The sequence below is a fragment of the Ailuropoda melanoleuca genome, chromosome 16 (assembly GCF_002007445.2).
Source record: "Ailuropoda melanoleuca isolate Jingjing chromosome 16, ASM200744v2, whole genome shotgun sequence".
NCBI classification, from domain to species: Eukaryota; Metazoa; Chordata; class Mammalia; order Carnivora; family Ursidae; genus Ailuropoda; species Ailuropoda melanoleuca.
The window spans coordinates 38376066-38399125 of NC_048233.1; the positions used below are offsets into that span (position 1 = coordinate 38376066).

A 23060-nucleotide genomic window follows, 5' to 3' on the forward strand; every position below is an offset into this window, starting at 1 on the left:
ATCTGAGGGCAATTTTAATGTTTCACTTTGGGAGGAGGATATTTGCTGTTGAGTTTTGGTGTATAATCACTTCAATAGCTTAAGGAAGTTCATTTCTATTCCTGGTCTGCTGAGAAGCGTTTTTTTTTTTTTTTTTAATTATAAACAGGTATACATGCTTAATAAAACAGATGCCGTTCCTGCATCTACTGAGATGAGCATGTGGTTCTTCTTCATTTGTGTGTTAATCTAGTCATTTACATAATTCATTTTCTGATGTGCAATCAACTCTGAATTACTGGAATAAACTCAACTTTGTTCATGACATAAGCTATTATATTTTTAATACATTGTGGGAGACAGTTTTCTTTAAGGATTTTGCAACTATGAGAGTGAGATTAGTTGATTTTGTCTTTATTAAGTTTTGGTATTAAAGTTATCACTTAAAAAGTTGAGGTGTTTCCCTCTTTTTCCAGTTATCTAAAATTAGAGTGTTTTTGCTTGATTGATAGTATTTGCCTTAAGATCCTATGTCTGGTTCTTTATTTATAGAAATATTATAGAAATATTTTTTCAAGTTTTTATTTAAATTCTAGTTAGGGGCGCCTGGGTGGCATAGCGGTTGAGCATCTGCCTTCGGCTCAGGGCGTGATCCCGGTGTTATGGGATCGAGCCCCACATCAGGCTCCTCTGCTATGAGCCTGCTTCTTCCTCTCCCACTCCCCCTGCTTGTGTTCCCTCTCTCGCTGGCTGTCTCTATCTCTGTCAAATAAATAAATAAAAATCTTAAAAAAAATAAATTCTAGTTAGTTAACATATATGGTAAATTTGGTTTCAGGTAGAATTTAGTGATTCATCACTTATATAAAACACCCAGTGCTCAGCACAACAAGTGCCCTCCTTCATATGCATCACCCATTCAGCCCACGCCCCACCCACCTCCCTCCATCAACCCGCAGCTTGTTCTCTCTAGTTAAGAGTCACTTATGGTCTGCCTCCCTCCCTCTTTTCCCCCCTTTCCCTATGTTCATCTGTTTTCTTTCTTAAATTCCACATATGATTGAAATCATATAGTATTTGTCTTCCTCTGACTTGTGTTGCATAGCATAGTACTCTCTACCTCCATCCATGTCATTGCAAATGGCAAGATTTCATTCTTTTTGATGGCCGAGTAATATGTCATCATATATATCTCCACGTATATGTATATACCATATCTTCTTTATCCATTCATCATTCAGTGGACCCTCAGACTGTTTTCATAGTTTGGCTGTTGTTGATAATGCTGCTATAAGCATTGGGGTGCATGTGCCCCCTCAAATCAGTATTATGGTATCCTTTGGGTAAATACCTAGTAATGCAATTGGTGGGCCATAGGGTAGTTCTATTTTTACCTTTTTGAGGAACCTCCATATGACAACAGCAAAAATGAACTATTGGGACTTCATCAAGGAACAAAGCTCTGCACGGTGAAGGAAACAATCAACAAAGCTAAAAGACAACCTAGGGAATGGGAGAAGATATTTGCAAATGACATATCTGATAAAGGGTTAGCATCCAAAATCTAGAATTTAAAAAAATTTAAATTACAGTATAGTTAACGTATAGTACTGTATTAGTTTCAGGTGTACCTCATAGTAATTCAAGTATCCCATAGAGTGACGGTACCATCTAGTACCATCTAGTGATATATCTATCACCCAGTGCTCATCACGACAAGTGCACTCCTTGATTCCCATCACCTATTTTACCCATCACTCTACCCACCTCCCCTCTGGTAAGCATCAGTTTGTTCTCTATATCTAAGAGTCTGTTTCTTGGTTTGTCTCTCTCCTTATTTATTTTTTTAATCTTTGCTCTTTTTTTTGTTTCTTAAATTCCACCATGAGTGAAAGCATATGGCATTTGTCTTTCTCTGACGTATTTCACTTATTTCGTTTAGCATTATACTAGCATTATACTATAGCTAGAGCTCCATCCATGTTGTTGCAAATGGGGAGATTTCATTCTTTTTTATGGCAGAAAATACTGCATTGTGTATATATACCACATCTTCTTTATCCATTCATCTCTCCATAGACACTTGGGATGTTTCCATAATTTGGCTATTGTAAATAATGCTGATAGAAACATGTATTATCCCTGCACGTATCTTCCCCACAATGCATTATCCATATGAATTAGTTTTTTTTGTTTTTGTTTTTGTTTTTTGGGTAAATACCCAGTGGCGGGATTACTGAATTGTAGAGTAGTTCTACTTTTAACTTTTTGAGGAATCTTTAAACTGTTTTCCACAGTTGCTGCACCAGTTTGCATTCCCACCAACAGTGCAAAAGGGTTCCTTTTTCTGCACATCCTTGCCACACTTGTTATTTTTTGTTTTTGATGTTAGCAATTCTGACAGGTGTGAGCTGATATCTCATTGTAGTTTTGATTTGCATTTCCCTAATGATGAGTGATGTTGAGCATCTTCTCACGTATCTGTTGGCCATGTTGCTGTCTTCTTTGGAGAAGTGTCTGTTCATGTCTTCTGCCCATTTTTAATTGGATTATTTGTTTTTTGGGTGTTGAGTTGGATCAGTTCTGTATAGATTTTGGACACTAACCCTTTATCAGATATGTCATTTGCAAATCTCTTCTCCTGTTTAGCTGGGTGCCTCTTATTTTGTTTTGTCAATTGTTTCCTTTGCTGTGCAGAAACTTTTATTTTGATGGAAAACCAATAGTTTATTTTTGCTTTTATTTCCTGGCCTCAGGAGACATAGCTGGAAAAATGTTGCTATGGCTGATATCAGAGAAGTTACTGTCTGTGCTCTCTTTATAATTTTTATGGTTCTGGGTCTCCCATTTAGGTGTTGACTCCATTTTGAGTTTAGTTTTGTGTATGGTGTAAAAAGTCGTCCAGTTTCATTCTTTTGTGTGTAGTTGTCCAGTTTTCCCCACACCATCTGTTGAAGAGAATGCCTTTTCCCCATCGGATATTCTTCCCTGCTTTATCTCAGATTAGTTTCCCATATAATTATGGGTTTATTTCTCAGTTTTCTATTCTGTTCCATTGATCTATGTGTCTATTTTTGTGCTAGTACCAGAATGTTTTGATTACTGGAGCTTTGTAATATAACTTTAAGTCTGGAATTGTGATACCTCCAGCTTTGCTTTTCTTTTTCAAGATTGCTTTGGCTATTTGGGGCCTTGGTGGTTCCAAATTACTTTTTAGGATTTTTTGTTCTAGTTCTGTGAAAAATGTTGTTGGTATTTTGATAGGGATTGCATTAAATGTGTGGATTGCTTTGGGTAGTATGGACATTTTAACAATATTTGTTCATCCAACCCACAAGCATGGAATGTCTTTCCATTTCTTTGTGTCATCTTCAGTTTTATGAAATACTCTTAAGCTAATGATTTATCTTTAGGATTACAAGTGTGTTCATGCTTTCCTTCTTCTTTCATCATTTGTGGAAAATAATATTTTTTTCTAGTACTTTTTTCTATTTAAGCAGATTTAATGTCTTAATTTTCTCCATGGTATTATGTTAGAATTTAAAAAGCTTGTATTAGTAGTCTATCGCTGTGTAACAAATTACCCAAGTTCAGGGACTCAAAGTAACACACACTTACTATCTTACAATTTCCTTGGGTCAGGAGTCTGGGTATGGTTGGCTGGGAATTCTGCTCAGGGTCTCACCAGACTGAAATCAAGGTGTCAACCAGGCTGTAAGTTTCATCTGAGGCTCAGGGTCCTCTCCCAAGCTCACCAGTTGTTGGCAAAATCTATTCTTTGCTGTTGTACCATTGAGGTATCTATGTCCTTGTTGGCTGTCAGGCATTGCCATCAGCTCCTGGAGGCTGCCCGTACTCCCTTGCTACATGGCCACCACAGGAGGTCACAATGTGGATGCATGCTTTAGTTCTAAAGGGTAACAGAAAATATCCAGCACACATAAAAGGTAGAGTGGACCTTTCCTACAATTGGAACATATGGGTGGAGAAATATAAGCATTGGTGAAAGGAGATTGATAAATCTTGAGAATGAGAAAAATGTTGACATTGGAGGAAGTATTCCCATAAGTATTCCCACACGGTTTTCACAGGTTGCACTAAATGACATGTGCAGGAGTCCTACTGTAAATGAGCAAAGGTGATGAATGTTAGGATTTAGTTGGGCAGGAATGTGAGATTAATGGGAACAAGGGAAAGATGACCGCTCCATGGGTGAAGTTTGGGTTGAAGTAACAGAGGAAAAGGGCAGAACTTAAGTAGCTGTCCATGCTAGTGGCAGGCAGGAGGGCATGATTGGGTAGGAAAAGACTTATAACTTGGGAAAACTGGAGGAGTAGAAGTAGGCTCAGATAGAGACAAACACAGAGGTTTTAGCGCAGGTTTTATCACAAGTACTTACACAGATTGTTGCCATGGCAGTGGCAGCAGAAAGCTTGCTCACAGTAAACCAGGAATGTCTTTGTAGATAGAATTCTGAATTCTATAAAAAACTTGGGATGTACTGTATTGTGACTAACATAATAAAAATTTTTATTAAAAAAAAAGAATTCTGAATTCTAAATTCTTGGTTTCCTCCTGCCTTCCCCATATCAATACCTTTCACCATCTTCCTCATTCTCTTCTTTTAATACTTCATCTCCTGACCAGGGTTACTCAAGCTCAGCAGTAAGGATTTCTTGGGCTGCATAGTTCTTTACTGTGGGTGCTGTTCTGTGAATTGTAGGATGTTCAGCAGCATCCCTGGCCTCTACCTACCAGGTGCCAGTAGCATACACCCTCCCTCCGTTGTGACAACTAAAAAATGTCTTCAGATATTGCCAAATACCTCCTGGGGGAGAAAATCATCCCCGCTGAGAACCCCTGCTCTAGATAGTAGGTAACTGACTAGGGGTGGGGGAGAAAGAAGAGAGGTGAGCAAGTCTCAGGAAATGTAGTGTATTATAAATAAAACAAGATATAGGAAGGAATCTTCATGAAGAAAAGGGAAACATTTAAATTGCAGAATATGCATCCAGGCCAGTGACAAAATCTTCCAGTGGAAGCAGACAAATGCAAAAATAAGTTAAAGTGCTCTTTTTATATTCTTATAAAATGCAGATGTCCCTGGAAGCTTCCTTGACCCTAGGAGATTTTGTTCTATAGCTACCACTCCCAGTTCACAGTCTGGGGAAGTGGGTGCTCTCCTCAGACTTCCTGCTCTTGCTTCTGCTGTCCCATCTCCCCACTAACAATTCACATGTATTTGGCATATACCTCCTTCTCTTGCTTCCTTTGAGGAGTAACACAATCCCATTCAGCAGTTCTTATTTTTTCTGCGAACTTTTTGAATAATTTTGAAGCCACCATATAGGGATAATATCATACACCTCTTAGCATATGTCTCCCACCTACTGCTTTTTCCCTAACTTCTATACATCCCTTTGTTTTCCTCATGGCTTTCAGTATGCTCTTTTCCCAAAGATGGAGCTCTTGCTAATTGTCTTTGCCCTGGAAAGAAACATTCCGAAGAATGGACTGGTCATCCTATTACTTCCTTCTGTTGAGGACCCTACTACCTTTCCCCCAATTTTGGAATAAACTTTTCCATTTCATTACACTTGCCCCTCCAATCATGGGCATGTATCAGTAAGAGGAATTACGATGGATGAATCTACCCTGGGAGGAAATCAGACAGATGAGCATTAGACATCAACATGATCTTCCAGGACTGATGCTAATAAGAAGAGAATTAGGAATGCTCTTTCCTTGAGCACTGGAGAGTTACCCAATTGTCAGTGCTGGGGGAGGGAACTTCTCTTCCAGGAGGCTTCACACTAGATCCACTAGATAGACTCCGCCTGGGCCAGGCTGGTCTTCCCAAGGGCCCTTACCACGGCCCCCTTCATTTCCTTGTTTCGAAAACTATAGATGATGGGGTTGCACATGGGGGTGATGATGGTGTAGAGGAGGGAGAAGGGCTTGTCTTTGTCAGGGCCATGTGTGCTGCGAGGGTTCATATAAGAGAACATGGCTGAAGTGTAGAAAAAGATGACCACAGTCAGGTGGGAAGCGCAAGTAGAAAAGGTCTTTCCACGACCTGAGGAGGAGGCTCTGCCAAGGATGGAGGCCAGGATACGAGCATAAGAGATGACAATGAGCACCATGGGGCTGAGCAGCACCACGATGGCATCGGCAAAGATCATCTTCAGACTAAACTGGGGGTCTCCACAAGAGAGAGCGATCACTATGGGGGCCTCACAGAAGAAGTTTTCTATGTGGTTGTCCCTACAGAATGGGCCACGAAATGTCATATAATCAAGAAGAATGCCATTGATAAGCCCAAAGAACCAGGCAGTACTTACTAGCTTCACACAAACCTGCCGGCTCATGATCTGGGCATAGCTGAGTGGGTGGCAGATGGCAACATAACGGTCATAGGCCATAAAAGCCAAGAGTATGCACTCGGCCACACCTACACCAAAAACCAGATACATCTGGGTCAAGCAGGAGGCAAAGGAGACAATGTGGTTCTTGACAACTAGGTGGATCAGCATCTGTGGGATGGTGGTGGTGATGAAGCAGACATCCAGGAAGGACAGGTGGCCAAGGAAGAAGTACATGGGGCTGTTGAGCCTGGGGTCTGTCCAGGTGATGAAGATGATGAGGCCATTCATGGCCATGGCAAGGCTGTAGAGGGCTAGGAAGAGGGCAAAGAGCAATGCCCAAGTGGAAGAGGAGCTCTGCTCAAAGCCCACGAGGATAAACTCTGCCACTGTGCTCCCGTTCCTTAGGTCCACCATCTGCAGCCTGCTTGAAGAGGGAGGACAGGAAAAACACATATGAGGTCACTGTGTATAGACACTACTTAGTTGTATAAAAACAGATTTAGGACAAAGGAATGTAAAAGAAAGGAATTTTAGTACCACTCCATGTGAGTCAGGAGTGTCATGGGCAGTGAAAATGCTAGCAGTGAAAGATCTGTATGCCATGTGACAATGTTTTGAGGGAAACTTTAAAGAAGACTCAAGGAGAATCTGAGAGGTCCATTTAAATATTAAGAAAGTACCTGCTGTGACGAGCGCTGTATGTTATATGTAAGTGTTGAATCAAATAAATAAAAAATAAATTTATAAATAAATCTTAATGGGTTCTGCCTCTAGAAGGGTGAATTTTCTATGTAATCTCAATGCGTAGAACTCAAACTAGAGAGTAGAAATGTCAGAGAAAAAAATGACTGATATTTCTAATTGTACATTTTTTCCATCTTTATTATAAAAGTAATGCCTGTTCATTATAGAACATCTAGGAGATACCCAAAAAAGCAAAATTAAGTAAATTAAAAGAATCATCAAGACATTATGGTACTGGCACAAAAAACAGACACATAGATCAAAGGAATAGAACAGAAAACCCAGAAATGGACCCTCAACTCTATGGTCAACTAATCTTCAACAAAGCAGGAAAGAACATCCAATGGAAAAAAAGACAGTCTCTTCAACAAATGGTGTTGGGAAAATTGGACAGCCACATGCAGAAGAATGAAACTGGGCCACTCCCTTACACCATACACAAAAATAGACCCAAAATGGACAAAAGCCCTAAATGTGAGACAGGAACCCATCAAAATTCTAGAGGAGAACATAGGCAGCAACCTCTTTGATCTCGGCTGCAGTAACTTCTTGCTAGACATGTCTTCAAAGGCAAGGGAAATAAAGGCAAAAATGAACTATTTGGACTTCATCAAAAGCAAAAGCTTCTGCATAGCAAAGAACAGTCAACAAAACTAAAATGCAACCTATGGAATGGGAGAAGATATTTGCAATGTCTTATCAGATAAAGGCTAGTATCTAAGATCTATAAAGAACTTATCAAATTCAACACCCAAAGAATAATCTAATCAAGAAATGGGGCAGAAGACATGAACAGACATTTCTCCAAAGAAGACATCCAAATGGCCAACAGACACATGAAAAAATGCTCCACATCAGTTGGTATCGGGGAAATACAAGTCAAAATCACAATGAGATATCACCTCACACCAGTCAGAATGGCTAAAATTAACAAGTCATGAAACAACAAATGCTGGCGAGGATGCAGAGAAAAGGGAACCCTCTTACACTGTTGGTGGGAATGCAAGCTTCTGCATCCACTCTGGAAAACAGTATGGAGGTTCCTCAAAAAGTTAAAAGTAGAGGTATCCTATAACCCAGCAACTGTACTACTATGTATTTATCCAAAGGATAGAAATGTTGTGATCTGAAGGGGCACCTGCACCCCAATGTTTATAGCAGCAATGTCCACATTAGCCAAACTATGGAAAGAGCCCAGATGTCCATTGACAGATGAATGGATAAAGATGTGGTGTGTATACACACACACACACACACACACACACACACACACACACACACAGAGTGAAGTATTACTCAGCCATCAAAATGGATGAAATCTTACCATTTGCAACAACATGGATGGAACTGGAGGGTATTATGCTAAGTGAAATAAGTCAATCAGAGGAAGACAATTCATATGGTTTCTAATATGTGGAATTTAAGAAACTGTACAAAGGATCATAGGGGAACGGAGGGAGAAATAAAATAAGATGAATCAGAGAGGGAGACAAACCTAAAGAGACTCTTAATTATAGGAAACAAACAGAGTTGTTGGAGGGGAGGTGGGTGGAGGAATGGAGTAAGTGGGTGATGGGCATTAAGAAGGGCACCTGATGTAATGAGCACTGGGTGTAATATGCAAGGGATGAATAACTGAATTCTACATTTGAAACTAATGATACACTATATGTTAATTAATTGAGTTTAATAAAATTAATTAATAATAACGATAAAGAATCACCCAGGGGGAAACACATCAATATTTTAGTTCATGTCTTTTCAATTATTTTGTTTTCTATATTTATATTTTATTTTTTATTTATTTTTTAAAAAGATTTTATTTATTTATTGACAGAGAGAGACAGCCAGCGAGAGAGGGAACACAAGCAGGGGGAGTGGGAGAGGAAGAAGCAGGCTCATAGCGAGGAGCCTGATGTGGGGCTCGATCCCATAATGCCGGGATCATGCCCTGAGCCGAAGGCAGACGCTTAACCGCTGTGCCACCCAGGCGCCCCCTATATTTATATTTTAAAAGCTTTTAAGATTAGCATAAGGCCTGAGTAGAACCTGCCTTCAAAACTTAAGTGTTGGGGAGAAGTATATCTCCAGGATGAAATGCAGCACTGACTCCTGATTGGAAGAACTGCTCTAAGACCAATAGGGAGAAAGTATAAAGGATAAAAATTCACTTTTTGTTTGAATGGGCCACTGGGAACACTTGCATTCCATCCCATTTTACAGCTAAAAATTTTACTCATTTAATATGTGAGTGCCTACTATATTCCAAATATTGTGCAAGGTGCCAGGGATATAGACTCATGCATGAGAACTTTCTCTCTGACTTCATTGGTATTATACTATATTCCAAGTCATTAGATCAAGGGGATAAGTAAGAATATAGAGAATCTATATAATATATGGATAATATTAACAAAAAAGCATACATATAAGCAAATATATTTCAAACTCTATGCCTCCATATAAGGAATGTACTCTTTTGAAGGGTCATAGAACACTTGTAAAACACTGTTGATCTATTAGAGTATAAAGAAACCTTAAATGAATTCCAAAGAGGCAAAACAGTTCAGATTATATTCACTATGCTAACACTAGGCATTCATATTCTTCAATTTCTGTATAGAGGAGATTTCTTAAAATTGCGTTTATTTTCTTCCCTTGGGAAGAAAGAGGGAGAAAAAGAGCACAGGTGGCTGGTCAGCTTGTATACAGGATTTTGCTTACCAATATTGTTTATCATCATTGTGCACTTTAAATATCTTATGATTTTGTCAATTATACCTCATTAAAGCTGAAAAAAGTCTGTCAAATCCAAATGAAAAAAAGAGAATATTGTTTGTTGGGTTTTTTTTGTTTTTGTTTTACTTCAAGGAAAGAAGTAAATTCTTACAGAATATTTTAAATTTAGAATGTGTTTTTTTGATAAATAAATTGTAGATAACATTCTTCTGGTCGGCAGGGTTAGCAGGAGTGTTGTGTCATTTGTGTATGGCACAAAGCCCCTGAAGGAAAGAGTGAATGCTGAAATTTAGGCTGTGCAATCTAGCCTGTGCTCAATTTATCAAGCTATGCACGCTGGTGAGGTGTGAGTTCAGGGGAAGCGCGGTGCATTTTTTTTCTAATTCTTCCCTGAGAGAGAGTGACTTTTTATGATTAGCCCAAAGGTACCATATGTGCTAGGGAAGCAGTGCTGATCAAGAAGATTTGGCCACGAGAATATTTAAATTTCAGCACTTAAATTTTTTGTCTTATAAGATTGGTGAAATTTTTGAATGAATAATAATAAATAGGCCTGTGTTCCTCTGAGTGGATTTTAGGAATAAAAATGCAACAGGCATTTCTTATAATGCAGTGGTACTCAAAGTGTGGCCCACAGACCACCACCAGCAGCAGCATTACCTGAGATCTTCATGAAAATGCAAATTGTTGGGCTTCACCCCAACTACTGAATCATAAACTCTGGGGACGGGGCCCAGAAGCCAGTGTTTTAACAAGCCCTCTATGTGATTCTGATGCACATTAAACATTGAAAACTACTGGTTTAATACAGGGATGGGCAAATTATGGCCCCTGAGCCAAATAAAGTCCACTGACTATTTTTACAGAGTTTAACTGTAACACAGCCACACCTATTTACTTATGTATTTCTATAATTGTATTCCCACTACAATGGCAGAACTTAATAGTTGCCACAGAGACCATATAGCCTATAAATTAGGTTGTCAGATTTAGCAACTAAAATATAAGATGCTTCATTAAATGTATTTTTCAGATAAACAATGAATAATTTTTTATTATAAATACATTCCATACAATATTAGTAACCCAACACACAAAGCCTAAAATATTTACTATCTGCCCCTTTAAGAAGATGTTTGTGGACTCTGCTTAATGTAATGACTTTAGAGCAGACTTGCTTCTGATAAACAAGGGTGTGTAAGGGAAGCAATGAAAAAGCCTTAGTCCTGAGCACACACCTGGGATTCTGGTGCATCCAGTCTCAAGCACTTCCTTCCCAAGAAGAAGGCTAATAAAACTAGGAAACCAATTTGCCTGGTTGGAAGGGCAGCTGGTGCCACTTCTTTTTCTGTTTATTAAACTCACTATATCAGTGGCTTTCCTTTTTTTAAGTGCCTGGTGTTACACACTTCAATTAAGAGAAAGCATATGTACTTCAATAATAAAATTTTTTTAAAAAGATCAAGCAGATGTTTTAGAAGCATTGTCCAAGTAACTCAAAAGAAGTTCTGTGACAACAATAAGACTAGACATGATTATGAAAATAATCCCACCTACTTGAAAATTGGGGGGCAAAAAACCATCTGAAAACCATCCTTAGATCAAACAGGCAATCAAAACAGTAATTACAGACTATCTAAAAAATACTGATAATAAAAAGTAGCATATTATTAATAAGTGCCATACACAGGTATTTGTTAGAGTAAAAGTTAGTAGCCTGAAATAGTTTTATCACTTAACAAAAAGGATTAAAGATAAATGAAATAAAACAAAATAAAACTGCTGAAGGGGTTAGAAGCAGATAAACAAAGAGAACCTAAGGAAGACCAGAAAGGGAAAATATGCACTAGAGGAAGAGAGAAGTCTCTAGGCAAATATAAATCACTAAAAAGTGTTCTTTAAATTCGTTAAAGAAATTCATTAAAAAAAAGAGATAAATAATGAATCATGGAACACTACATCAAAAACTAAGGATATACTGTATGGTGACTAACACAACATAATAAAAATTATTATTAAAAAAAAGATAAAAAAAGAGATAAATCAAGATAAGCTACTATTCTGAGTGAAAGGAATGAAATGCAGTTGTTCTAAACCTTGGCTTCACATTATAGTCACTTGAAGAGTTTTTAAATGTCCCCTTGGCAGAAGATATGAACAGACATTTCTCCAAAGAAGATATCCAGATGGACAACAGGCACATGAAAGGATACTCAACATCACTCATCATCAGGGAAATGCAAATAAAAATCACACTGAGGTATCACCTCACATGTTTCAGAATGGCTAAAATAAAAAACACATGAAATAACAAGTGTTGGCGAGGATGTGGAGAAAAAAAAACCCTCTTGCACCATTGGTGGGAATGCAAACTGGTGCAGTGACTGGGGAAAACAGTATGGGGGTTCCTCAAAAATTAAAAATAGAATTACTATATAATCCACTATGTAATGGAACATAGTAATTCCACTTACTGGGTATTTGCCCAAAGAATACAAAAACACTAATTTGAAAAGATATAGGCACCCCTATGTTTATTGCAGCATTATTTACAATAGCTAAATTATGGAAGCATACCAAGTGTCCATTGATAGATGGATGAATAAAGATGTGGTGTATATACACAATGGAATATTATTTTGCCATAAAAAGAAAGAAATCTTGTCATTTGCAACATGGATGGAGCTAGAGAGTGTAATGCTAAGTGAAATACGTCAGTCAGAGAAAGACAAATACTATATGATTTCACTCGTAAGTGGAATTGAAGAAATAAAATAAAGAAAAATGAGATAAACTGAAAAACAGACTCTTAACTATAGAGAACAAACGGATGGGTACCAGAGGGGAGGTAGATGGGTGAATGGCTGAAACAGGTGAAAAGGATTAAGAGTACAGTTATCATGATAAGCACTGAGTAATGTACAGAATTGCTGAATCACTATATTGTGCACCTGAAACTAATATAACACTGTACATTAATGATGCTGGAATTAAAATTAATAAAATATCTCCATGCCCTGGCTGCACATCAGACAAATTAAAACAGAATGTATTGAGAGGGCTCAGTCCTCAATATTTTTAAAAGTTCCCCAGGTAAGTCCAATTTGGTTTTTTTTTTTAATACTTAAGTATTCTTTTTTTAAAAATTTTTTATTATGTTATGTTAGTCACCATACAGTACATTCCTACTTTTTGATGTGAAGTTCCATGATTCATTGTTTGCGTATAACACCCAGTGCTCCATGCAATATGTGCCCTCCTTAATACCCATCACCGGTCTAGCCCAATCCCCCACCCCTCTCCCCTCTGAAGCCCTCAGTTTGTTTCCCAGAGTCCACAGTCTCTGGCTGCCCTCTTAGCGTAGTAGGCAGCGCATCAGTCTCATAATCTGCAGGTAAGTCCAATTTGCAACCAAATTAATATAACTCATGATGTTAATATGTCAGAGATGAAAAACTTCTAATCAATGAGATGTTAAGACATCTGATAAAATTCAACAGTGTTGTCTGATTTTTAAAAATCATTAGTAAAATAGGCCTAGAAAGAGGCTTTCATGTTATAATTCAAAAATGTATCTAAATTAAAGTAATTATAATGCATACTATGTATTAAGTATTGTTTGTTTTACATGTGCCTTAAGTAGTAAGTGTTCTAAACTTTAAAATAATACATGGGGCAGATAATCTTTCTTTTAATATCACAGAAAGAGTCAATAACTTGTCCAGGGTCACACAGTAAATAAACAGTGAAGCTTGAATTCAAATCTAGGGAGTCTGATTCCAGAGGCTTCGTTGTCAACTACCCCCATACCTTCAGCATTGCCCTACAAGTACTAGCCAAAGCATATGACAAATGAATTAAAGGAGTGGTGTACTGGTAAGTATTTAACAGATGGCTCTGGGAGGGGCTCTGATTTGTAGCATTTGCCAATTTCCATGTGTAAGTACTCCCACCATGATCTATTTCAAGCTAGAAATGTGACACCACTAAACATGCTTTAGGAAAGGATGCTCATTAGGTTACTATTACATAATTTTTACAACATACAGATATAATAGATGTAAATAACCTTGAGAGCATAGATAATAGTAAAACGTACTAAAAAAACAACTTAGGAAGTGATGAATTTTTGGTATTACCTTTGTTTTTTAATATAACTGATTTAGTAGTAAGTTTAGATAATTTGTTTTTAACAGATGTATTTGACAGCCAGTTCTTAAAACTCCTAAAAATTTAATAATTGGCTCTCGAGAGCTGGTTCCAACTGGCTCCAGTACACCACTGGAATGAAAAGGAAAGGGCAGAATTATCATTATTTGCAGAAGATACTTTTAGGAATAGACTGAATTTCTCCTCTCTTTATGTTTCTTGCCTCAACCTATGGGGAGGCCAGAATTTCTACCTAAATTTCTCCCATCAGGAAGGAGTAATGTTACAGGAAACACTTTGGCCTCCCTGTGCATCTCCGCTCTAGAAATAAGTATCCTGCAGTTGGGCTCTGGTTACATATATTATGGTACATACACGAAATGGGACAATCTTTTGGAAACCGTCTTACCTCATTCTGTTGCTATGGCTGAAAATAGTCTTTTTGTCACCAAATCACGGCAACAGGTAAGAAAGACAGCCTCATGGACCCTGAGGATGAGCTAGCCCAGGGAGAACAGCAGATGCTGGGGTCCTCTCTGGAAAAGACGGTGCCCCTATAAGTTTATACAATCCCTCACATATAACCTCTCAAATCATTCCAAATCAATGTCTACTCAGATAAAACTTTACCCATTTATAGTAATTTATAGTTTACACAGCATATTCACATATATTATCCCGTTTAGCTCTGACACAAATCCTGCAAGTAGATATTACCTCCGTTTTACAGATCAGGGAACTGAGGCTCAGAGAGCTAAAGTAACTTGCTTAAGATCTTATATATATTAAATGAAAGCAATGAAACTCAGACCAGGCCTTTAAAGTCCTTAGAATACCTTTTCCACCATACCAATTTGCCTAAGGCAGAGATGTTACTACTTTTTGCAGGTTATACCATTAATTAATGTCCCATTGAGTCAGGAATATGCATGCACACAGACATATGTTATAACCCACATTTCCTTGTGGTTATATTTCTCATTCTTTGAATTTAATCACGGTAGAGAACAGTTTATTGTGTGTGTGGAGGGGGAAGTCCCTTTGAAATTTGAATACATTTATTGACCATTTTAGCATTTTCCCTCAAGCTGAATATTCATGAGACCTTTCCCCTGCCTTGCTATCCTTATTTCCTCATTACCTTTAAAGTTTCCAGAAATAAGAAAAGAAACAACTAAAGAAGAAATCGATTGGAGACATGCAGGAAAGTATAATAAGAACTAAGTAAGCACATTTTGCATTTTTAAAAATTGAATGTGTATAATACCCTTGGCTGACAGGTTGATCAGATCATCCCTGAAACAAAGAGTTATATGCTAAGGAGGCAGTTGAATCAGAACACTGAAAAGAGAGATTTAAGAGGTTAAGAAAGAACAATCTGAAAATACCCCTATTCCAATACAGCAACCAGCTGTTCTCCAACTCCCGCAAGACAGACTGATAAGAATGGAGGTAAGTGCAACAAGAGTATTAAAATTGAGACAAAGAATACTTTATGGATTTTAATGAGGGATTTGAAAGCATCAAAGTGACTGACCAAGGAGTAATGAAAAACCTTTTCTGTGGTCTTTAGAATTAGGACAGATTTCAGAGCATCAGGTCTTGTTTCAGATCAAAATGGTCCAAAAGCAGAGCGCACCGGAGCCTACGTGTCTTCCTGTTTGCTTTCTTGTTTAACAGCGTCAAGACACACCCACTCACTGAAGTAGGAGACTGGGTGACCTCTCCTGCTTCTTCCTCATTCATCTCCATATCCAATTAGCCTTTCATTCTCTCATTCCAACCTCCTCCACCACCTTTATGCACCCTACACTGCAGTTACTATTTACCATACACAACCGCATCCATCTGTTCATTCCGCTATGAGTTGGTGCCTACTCTACACACACTCCACTCCTTCCTGCCTCCATGCTTTCACACATGCTGCTTGCTTTCTATGTAATGCTCTCCCTTCACCCTTATTGGCAGCTGGTGAATTCCTTCTTATTTTTGGTGATGCAGATCACATGCCACCTCCTCAACAAAGCCTTCCCCAATAACCTATCGCTCCTCCTCCACTTTCTTTTACTGAAAGTAGCTTAATTTTTTTAAAAAGATTTTATTTGACACAGAGAGAGAGCAAGCAAGCACAAGCAGGGGGAGTGGGAGAGGGAGAAGCAGAGCAGGGAGCCCGATGCGGGGCTCAATCCCAGGACCCTGGGATCATGACCTGAGCTGAAGGCAGACGCTTAACTGCTTAACCGACTGAGCCACTCAGGTGCCCTGAAAATAGCTTAATTTTTTAGAAGTAAGCTCTTTTTATGCCATTATTTGCTCTCTTTTCTTTTTGGGGATAGCTGACACATGATGTTACATTAGTTTCAGGTATACAACGTAGTGATGCAACACTTCTATACATTATGCTATGTTCACCACAGGTGTAGCTACCATCTGTCACCATGCAACACTATTTTCTCTTTGAGCCACGAGTGCTGTGTACAGTTTACACAAGGCCCTCATAAGAATTTGAAGAATTAAACTGGTTTTATAACAGTTCTTGGGAATAGACCAATACTGAGATATCTAACAATTTTATAATGGATTAGCTAAGAAATAAATACTAAATATAACTGACAGAAACAATCCATACAAAAATAAAACTGAAAATAGCAAAACTGGATGTAGTAAGATGTAGATCTATAAATTTTGACCTGGGAAAATGGGACTGGATAAAACTAATGCCCGCAAAAGAAAACCCATAGTAGCAGAAGCTATTAAGTAAAATTTGATTTGGACAAAAGCTGATAACAGAACTGTTTGATAAGTTAAACATAAATGAATTAGTCTGGATGAAAATAATTTAGTATTTTTTATAGTTTTTATTTTTATTTTTTATTATTTTTATTTTATTTAAAATCAATTAACATATAGTGTATTATTAGTTTCAGAGGTAGAGTTTAGTGATTCATCAGTCTCATATAACACCCAGTGATCATTACATCAAGTGCCCTCCTTAATGCCCATCACCCAGTTACCCCATCCCCCTCACCTCTCCTCATAACAAAATTGGAAATATCTTAAGTACTATATTAGAAAATTGATTAAGGGATTAATTCAAGTTAATGGAATTAATTATTAAGAGTAGTTTCATATCAGTAATTTATGTGAATTTGGTGCTGGTATAATTCTGATTCTAATGTTTGTATTCATTAACATAGAATCAATCTCAGTATCAAAATAGTGAGGGAAAAATAACTACAGGGACATAATTGTGGAAAAAAAATATCTACTGGTTCTCCAACATAAACTTTTAATTAATGATTTTTGAACAAGGAAATGAATATTTAAACTGTAATTTTTGTAATCACTTTCTAATTATGTAATCCACAAACTTGAAATCTGCTTGAAATTCATATTTGCCAAATTTGCAATATTTAAAACACGATTAGATTATTTTAATCCTCTGAAAATTTTGCATTACTTTGTGCGCTTCTCCCCTTCTATTCAGCTTTCTTTGGAGCATTTCAAGGAGTTTTAAATTCTAATTTATATATGGACCCTTCTGCCTTAATTTCCAACAAGCATATTATATTGTATTAATCAGGAAATGAGAGAATTTGATATAAGTCCATCATACAGAAAAAAGTGACAATTATTCTTTTACAATTAGAGAAAACACCATCATGACATTTAATATTTCATTATTTCATTGATCCTTCTGCTTTCCAAAAAAGAAAGAGGGAAACTTGAGGATAAGACAAAAGAAATATAAATTAATCTCTTTCCTTTAGTTTAAGAAAGCAACTAGATGCTTCACATCACAACCTAATGATAGTTCCATAAATTTTTGAATATATTTCAAAAACTCACAGAAAAACTGGAAGAAAACAGAACTGAATTTTGAATGAAGGGGAACTTCTGAACCAAAGGTGATATATCAGCCCTCTGCCCCACACAGATGTGTTTTATTAAGCTTACAGTCTTCTCTGAAGGATATCTCACATAGAAATCTAGATTCTAGCTTCTCTGGGAAGAACAATCAGAAGGTCTTGCTGCACTGTACCTACTCTCATCAACAACTAACTGGAGTTTAGTGCTGGTCTCTGTTTGCACAAGCCTCAAGTCCCTCCAGTCCCAAGACTCCCCACTGTCATGCCAAGGCATTGTCTATCTGACCACTAAAGGAATTTGACCTTGAGGACTTTGTCTAGGTCACACAAGAAATCATGAAAAGAAAGATAGATCTGATAGATTTTTACATCAAATGGAAAACTTTGGTGCAACAACAAAAAAAGCTACCTTATTTATTTTTAACAAATAACTGATTCAAAAAACATGCAATTACAAGAGGCAACAACACATTAAATTTATTATGTAAAAACTCATCAAAAACATCAAAATGTTAAGAGATAAAAGGATTAAAACACCATGAAGAGTCTAGAGAAAAATGAGAAGGAGAGAGAAATAAAAGGATAAGAACTCAACTCATAGAAGTGGAAAAAACACCCAAAAGCATACAAATTCATTAGTAATCAAACAACAGTTTCAGAACAATCAGATACCGTTTCTGATTTCTCAACATTTGTTGCAACATGGACAGCACTGGAGGAGATAATGGTAAGTGAAATAAGTCAAGCAGAGAAAGACAATCATCATATGGTTTCTCTCATCTATGGAACATAAGAACTAGGAAGATCGGTAGGAGAAGAAAGGGATAAAGAAAGGGGAATGAAGCATGAGAGACTATGGACTCTGAGAAACAAATAGGGCTTCAGAGGGGAGGGGAGTGGGGGAATGGGATAGGCTGGTCATGGGTAGTAAGGAGGGCACGTATTGCATGGTGCACTGGGTGTAATACGCAACTAATGAATCATCGAACTTTACATCAAAAACCAGGGATGTATTGTATGGTGACTAACATAATATAATAAAAAATATTATTAAAAAAAGATACCTTTCTGATTCACTAAATTAAAAAAATTTAAATTATAACATCAGTGCTGGTGAAATGGTACTCCATTCTTGGTTGGAAAGCAGTTTAGCAGTTTAAGAATGTTAATTCCTTTTAATGTAAGTTCCCTTTAAAAATAAAGACCTTGGAATTCAATTATCGGGATTTAAATCCTGGCTTTGCCACTTAGCAACTGTGTAAACTGAGGTGACTTAAATTAACATGCCTCAGTTTCTTCTTTTCTAAGATGAGAATAATAGTTACAGTACTTAACTTTATTGTATTATGAGGATTAAATGAATCAATACTTGTGAAGTTTTTGGAATAGTGCCTGGCACATAGTGTTATATAAGTTTGCTAAATGTGAATAGATTCAACTATTTAAAAAAATTTACTCTAAGAAATTAATTGCCAGTTGAGAAGAAACTTTGTAAACAAAATTATAAATTACCATTATTTATAATAGCAAAAAATAAGCTATAATATGGGAACGGTTATATCATTGAAAACTAAACTAATGAAATATTATATAGTCAGTATGTTTACAAACTGTGTAATAATGTTGAAGTACTTACATTATAATTTTAAGTGAAACAAAATGCAAAATATGAGCCAGTATATTTGGTACTCTCACTACATTAATAAAAAAAAAATTTCCCTTGCATTGATAAAAGATTGGAAGGAAGTTCACCAAAATGTTGAATGGCTGTTTATAGATGATAGAGCTATAAAATATTTATTTTTAATGTTTTTCTCTACTTTTTATTTATTTAAAACTCAGCATTCATTACTTTTACATATTTCTTTACACACATTTTCAAGGTAGAAAATGATATTATGTGTAATATTATTATTCTATGATTTAAGCTGTCATAAAGTACACCAAAGAAAACACACTTCTCATTTACCCATTATACCTTCTTACTCTTAGTATTTAAATACTCCTTTTAAACTGAACAAACATTGTGTAGTACTAGTTTAATAAATAGTTATATATGTATGTAATTAAAATATATTGAGAATATTAAAAAGGGATAAATCAGCTTAATAAATATCTAATTTATTCATTCACTCAACAAAAACTTATTAAGACCCTATTATAGGCCAGGCCCTGTTTCAGGCACTTGGGAAATAGCAAGAGATCGAGATTATTGTCCTCATGATGCTTCTATTCCACTGGAATTGAGAAGTTAAATTGGAAATGGCTTTGGCTAAAAGAATCTTGAGATGTCTAAAAATATATCTCTCAAAGAATTAAAAAGGATTTAGAAGGGTGAGACTCATGGTATAATTAACCAAAGTCCAACAAATTTAAGAATTCTTAGATATATCAACTTCAGACAACCATATTCTGAGATGATTTTCTTAGATGTTAATATTTAAAAAAAATACAGACCCATAAACAAATGCAAAAATAGAAAATATCTGAAGTCATTTAATTACATATAAGATGTTACAAATTTAATAAATATCGAACTGTCATTGTGAAAATTAACCATTAGGAGAATAGGTTTTAGGATACTTAATTTGCTGTCTTTGGGCCATGGTAGGATTAATAACTAAATAGCTTTGTAATTTTTTATGGGAATTAAAAGGAATACTGATATCAAATGCCTGGCTATATCTAACCTACATCTATTATGGAACAATATATGTTGTCCTCACCTTGGCAAAAATTGAAATTTGTTCAATCTTTTCTTCACTATGTGAAAGACAAATTTGTTTTAATTATAAAAATATTTTCTATTATGTTATCTAGACATTTTTCAAAGTAAATGTGGTTTCTTTCCCTTTTCTCTATTATAGATTCTGCCCCCTTATAGTTGGATCCATTGCAAAGTCTCCATATTTATACAATTGAGGCCCTAAACTAATACTTCATATTTAATGATGGTCTGACTGACAGTGTGGGGACCCTTGCTTGGCATGACACATCTGTACTACTATGGACAAGACAAAACACAAGCTCTATTTACAATGACATTTCTCTGGCATCCACAGGAGTGAGAGCACAGATAACCTTATTTTAGATCTTTATTTCAATCTATTTTCTTATTTCTATATGGATGTCATATCCACTTATCCTTTCTGCTAAAACACTTAGTAGTTGTTCATAGTTTCCCTTCCAGAGTAACAATTAAAGCTATATATAAAACAAAAATCAAATAAAGCCAAGAATACATTCCTTCTCCTTCCAATGGCTACTCTTAGAAGGGGATTTGAACAATTTCTGAAAAAAGTCCCTAAATAACCTCCCAAAACTGCCTCCTGACCCCAAATAGCCTAAAATGTAGAGGGAAAACAAGATGAAAAGGTGACCAATTTATCTACACATAGAATGATTAATCCTTAAATATTAAGGGTTTGGCTATTTGTAGGAAATTATACAGACTTTGTGATTGATGAGGGCAAAATTGAGCATTAGACTGGCTCTTTTCAAGCAGGATTAGCAGCCATGGTTAATGTGAACCACATGTCATTTACATTGTCTTGAAAAATTCCACTGATTGTAAAAATAATCAGAAATAGAAAGATAGGGACATGAGATAATCACATATGAAAGCCGTGGACTAGAGAGTTAGTTGATCAATGATATAGATAGTATTAAGAAGTGAAATAGGGGCGCCTGGGTGGATCAGTCAGTTAAGCATCCGACTCTTGATTTCGGCTCTGGTCATGATCTCAGATCTTGGGATCGAGCCCTGTGTTGGGCTCCGTGCTCAGTTGGGAGTCTGCTTGAGATTCTCTCTCTCTCCCTCTCCCTCTGAGCACCCTCACCCCCTCTTTCTCTAAAATAAATAAATCTTTAGAAAAAAAAAAGAAGTGAAATAGCCACTTTTTGAGATCCAACATCCACATGTGAAACTCACATATATATGGCAGATGTGTAGAAAAAGCTTAGGGCTTGGAATTAGATAAACCAGTACTTAAACTCAGCTTTACCACTCACTAATAGTATTTTGGGATATCCTCTCTGGCTTGTCGAATGGTGTAAAGATAAACTGATAATGGAGATAAAACAGTTAAAGTAACTGAAAGACAGTAATTGCATAGTACATGTTCATTACCTTCTCCTTTACCTCTTTTCTCCCATCTTTTCTTCTTTGCACCTCATATGCTGTAAGAGATCTTTTAAGGTCTTGAACCAATATTCCACTGCCATGGAAAATTCCTAGGTAGAAACTATGGTTTTAAAAAAGTAACTTTTCGGGGCGCCTGGGTGGCACAGTGGTTAAGCATCTGCCTTCGGCTCAGGGCGTGATCCCAGCATTGCGGGATCGAGCCCCACATCAGGCTCCTCCGCTGGGGGCCTGCTTCTTCCTCTCCCACTCCCCCTGCTTGTGTTCCCTCTCTCGCTGGCTGTCTCTATCTCTGTCGAATAAATAAATAAAATCTTAAAAAAAAAAATAAAAAATAAATAAAAAAGTAACTTTTCTAGATGAGGAAATTCTTTAGTATAGCAGATTAAACTCCTGTCCCATCTCTGACTCCTTGACCTACTTCCTTTTAATTTTATTTATTCTATAGATCTTAGAGGAAATGAGAAAAACTGAATCTTCATGTTATTTACCTCATTTTATAATATATTTACAAACCTCCTTGAAAACCCTAACCCATCTTTTCTCAAAGGAGCAGGAAAGAAAAATGCACAGATAAACAAGAAAACTATTTATGTAGGCAAATGGATTGGGAGAAAAGCACAAATGGGGGAGGAGGAAGAAAAATAAATTGTGAGGAAAAAAAGGCAGATGAGCAGAAAACGTAGGATAAAGTCAAATAGGGAAAGTGAAAGTTAGAAATAAGAGGAGACAAGAATAAATTGTGAGAGACATAATTGCAACAATTCCTCCCATTTCTGTGACTCTCCATGGTTTAGATTCTCTCAAATGCTCCTCACAACAATCCGTGAGGACCTTTGTGCTCTAAAAAGGTGTCACTAATAGGACTTTAAGATGGAGAAATGGAGGGGTGCCTGGGTGGCTCAGCTGGTTAAGTGTCTGCTTTTGGCTCAGATCATGATTCTGGGGTCCTGGCATCAAGCCCGGCATCGAACCCGCATCCTGCTGAGCAGGGAGCCTGCTTCTTCCTCTCCCTCTGCTGTGCTCTCTTTATCAAATAAATAAATAAAATCTTTAAAAATATGATGGGGAAAT

General features: G+C 36.8%; 1 protein-coding gene across 1 annotated transcript in view; it reads right to left on the reverse strand.

Moving 5' to 3' along the window:
• Nucleotides 1-5770: 5770 nt before the first annotated feature.
• The window catches only part of LOC100475226 (olfactory receptor 10AD1), a 145481-nt gene continuing 128191 nt past the window's right edge, over nt 5771-23060 (reverse strand). The window contains exon 2 of the mRNA XM_034644725.1: nt 5771-6765. Coding sequence (XP_034500616.1) covers nt 5802-6758 — 957 coding nt within the window. The 5' untranslated portion in view covers nt 6759-6765 and the 3' untranslated portion in view covers nt 5771-5801. The remainder of the gene's footprint in view (nt 6766-23060) is intronic.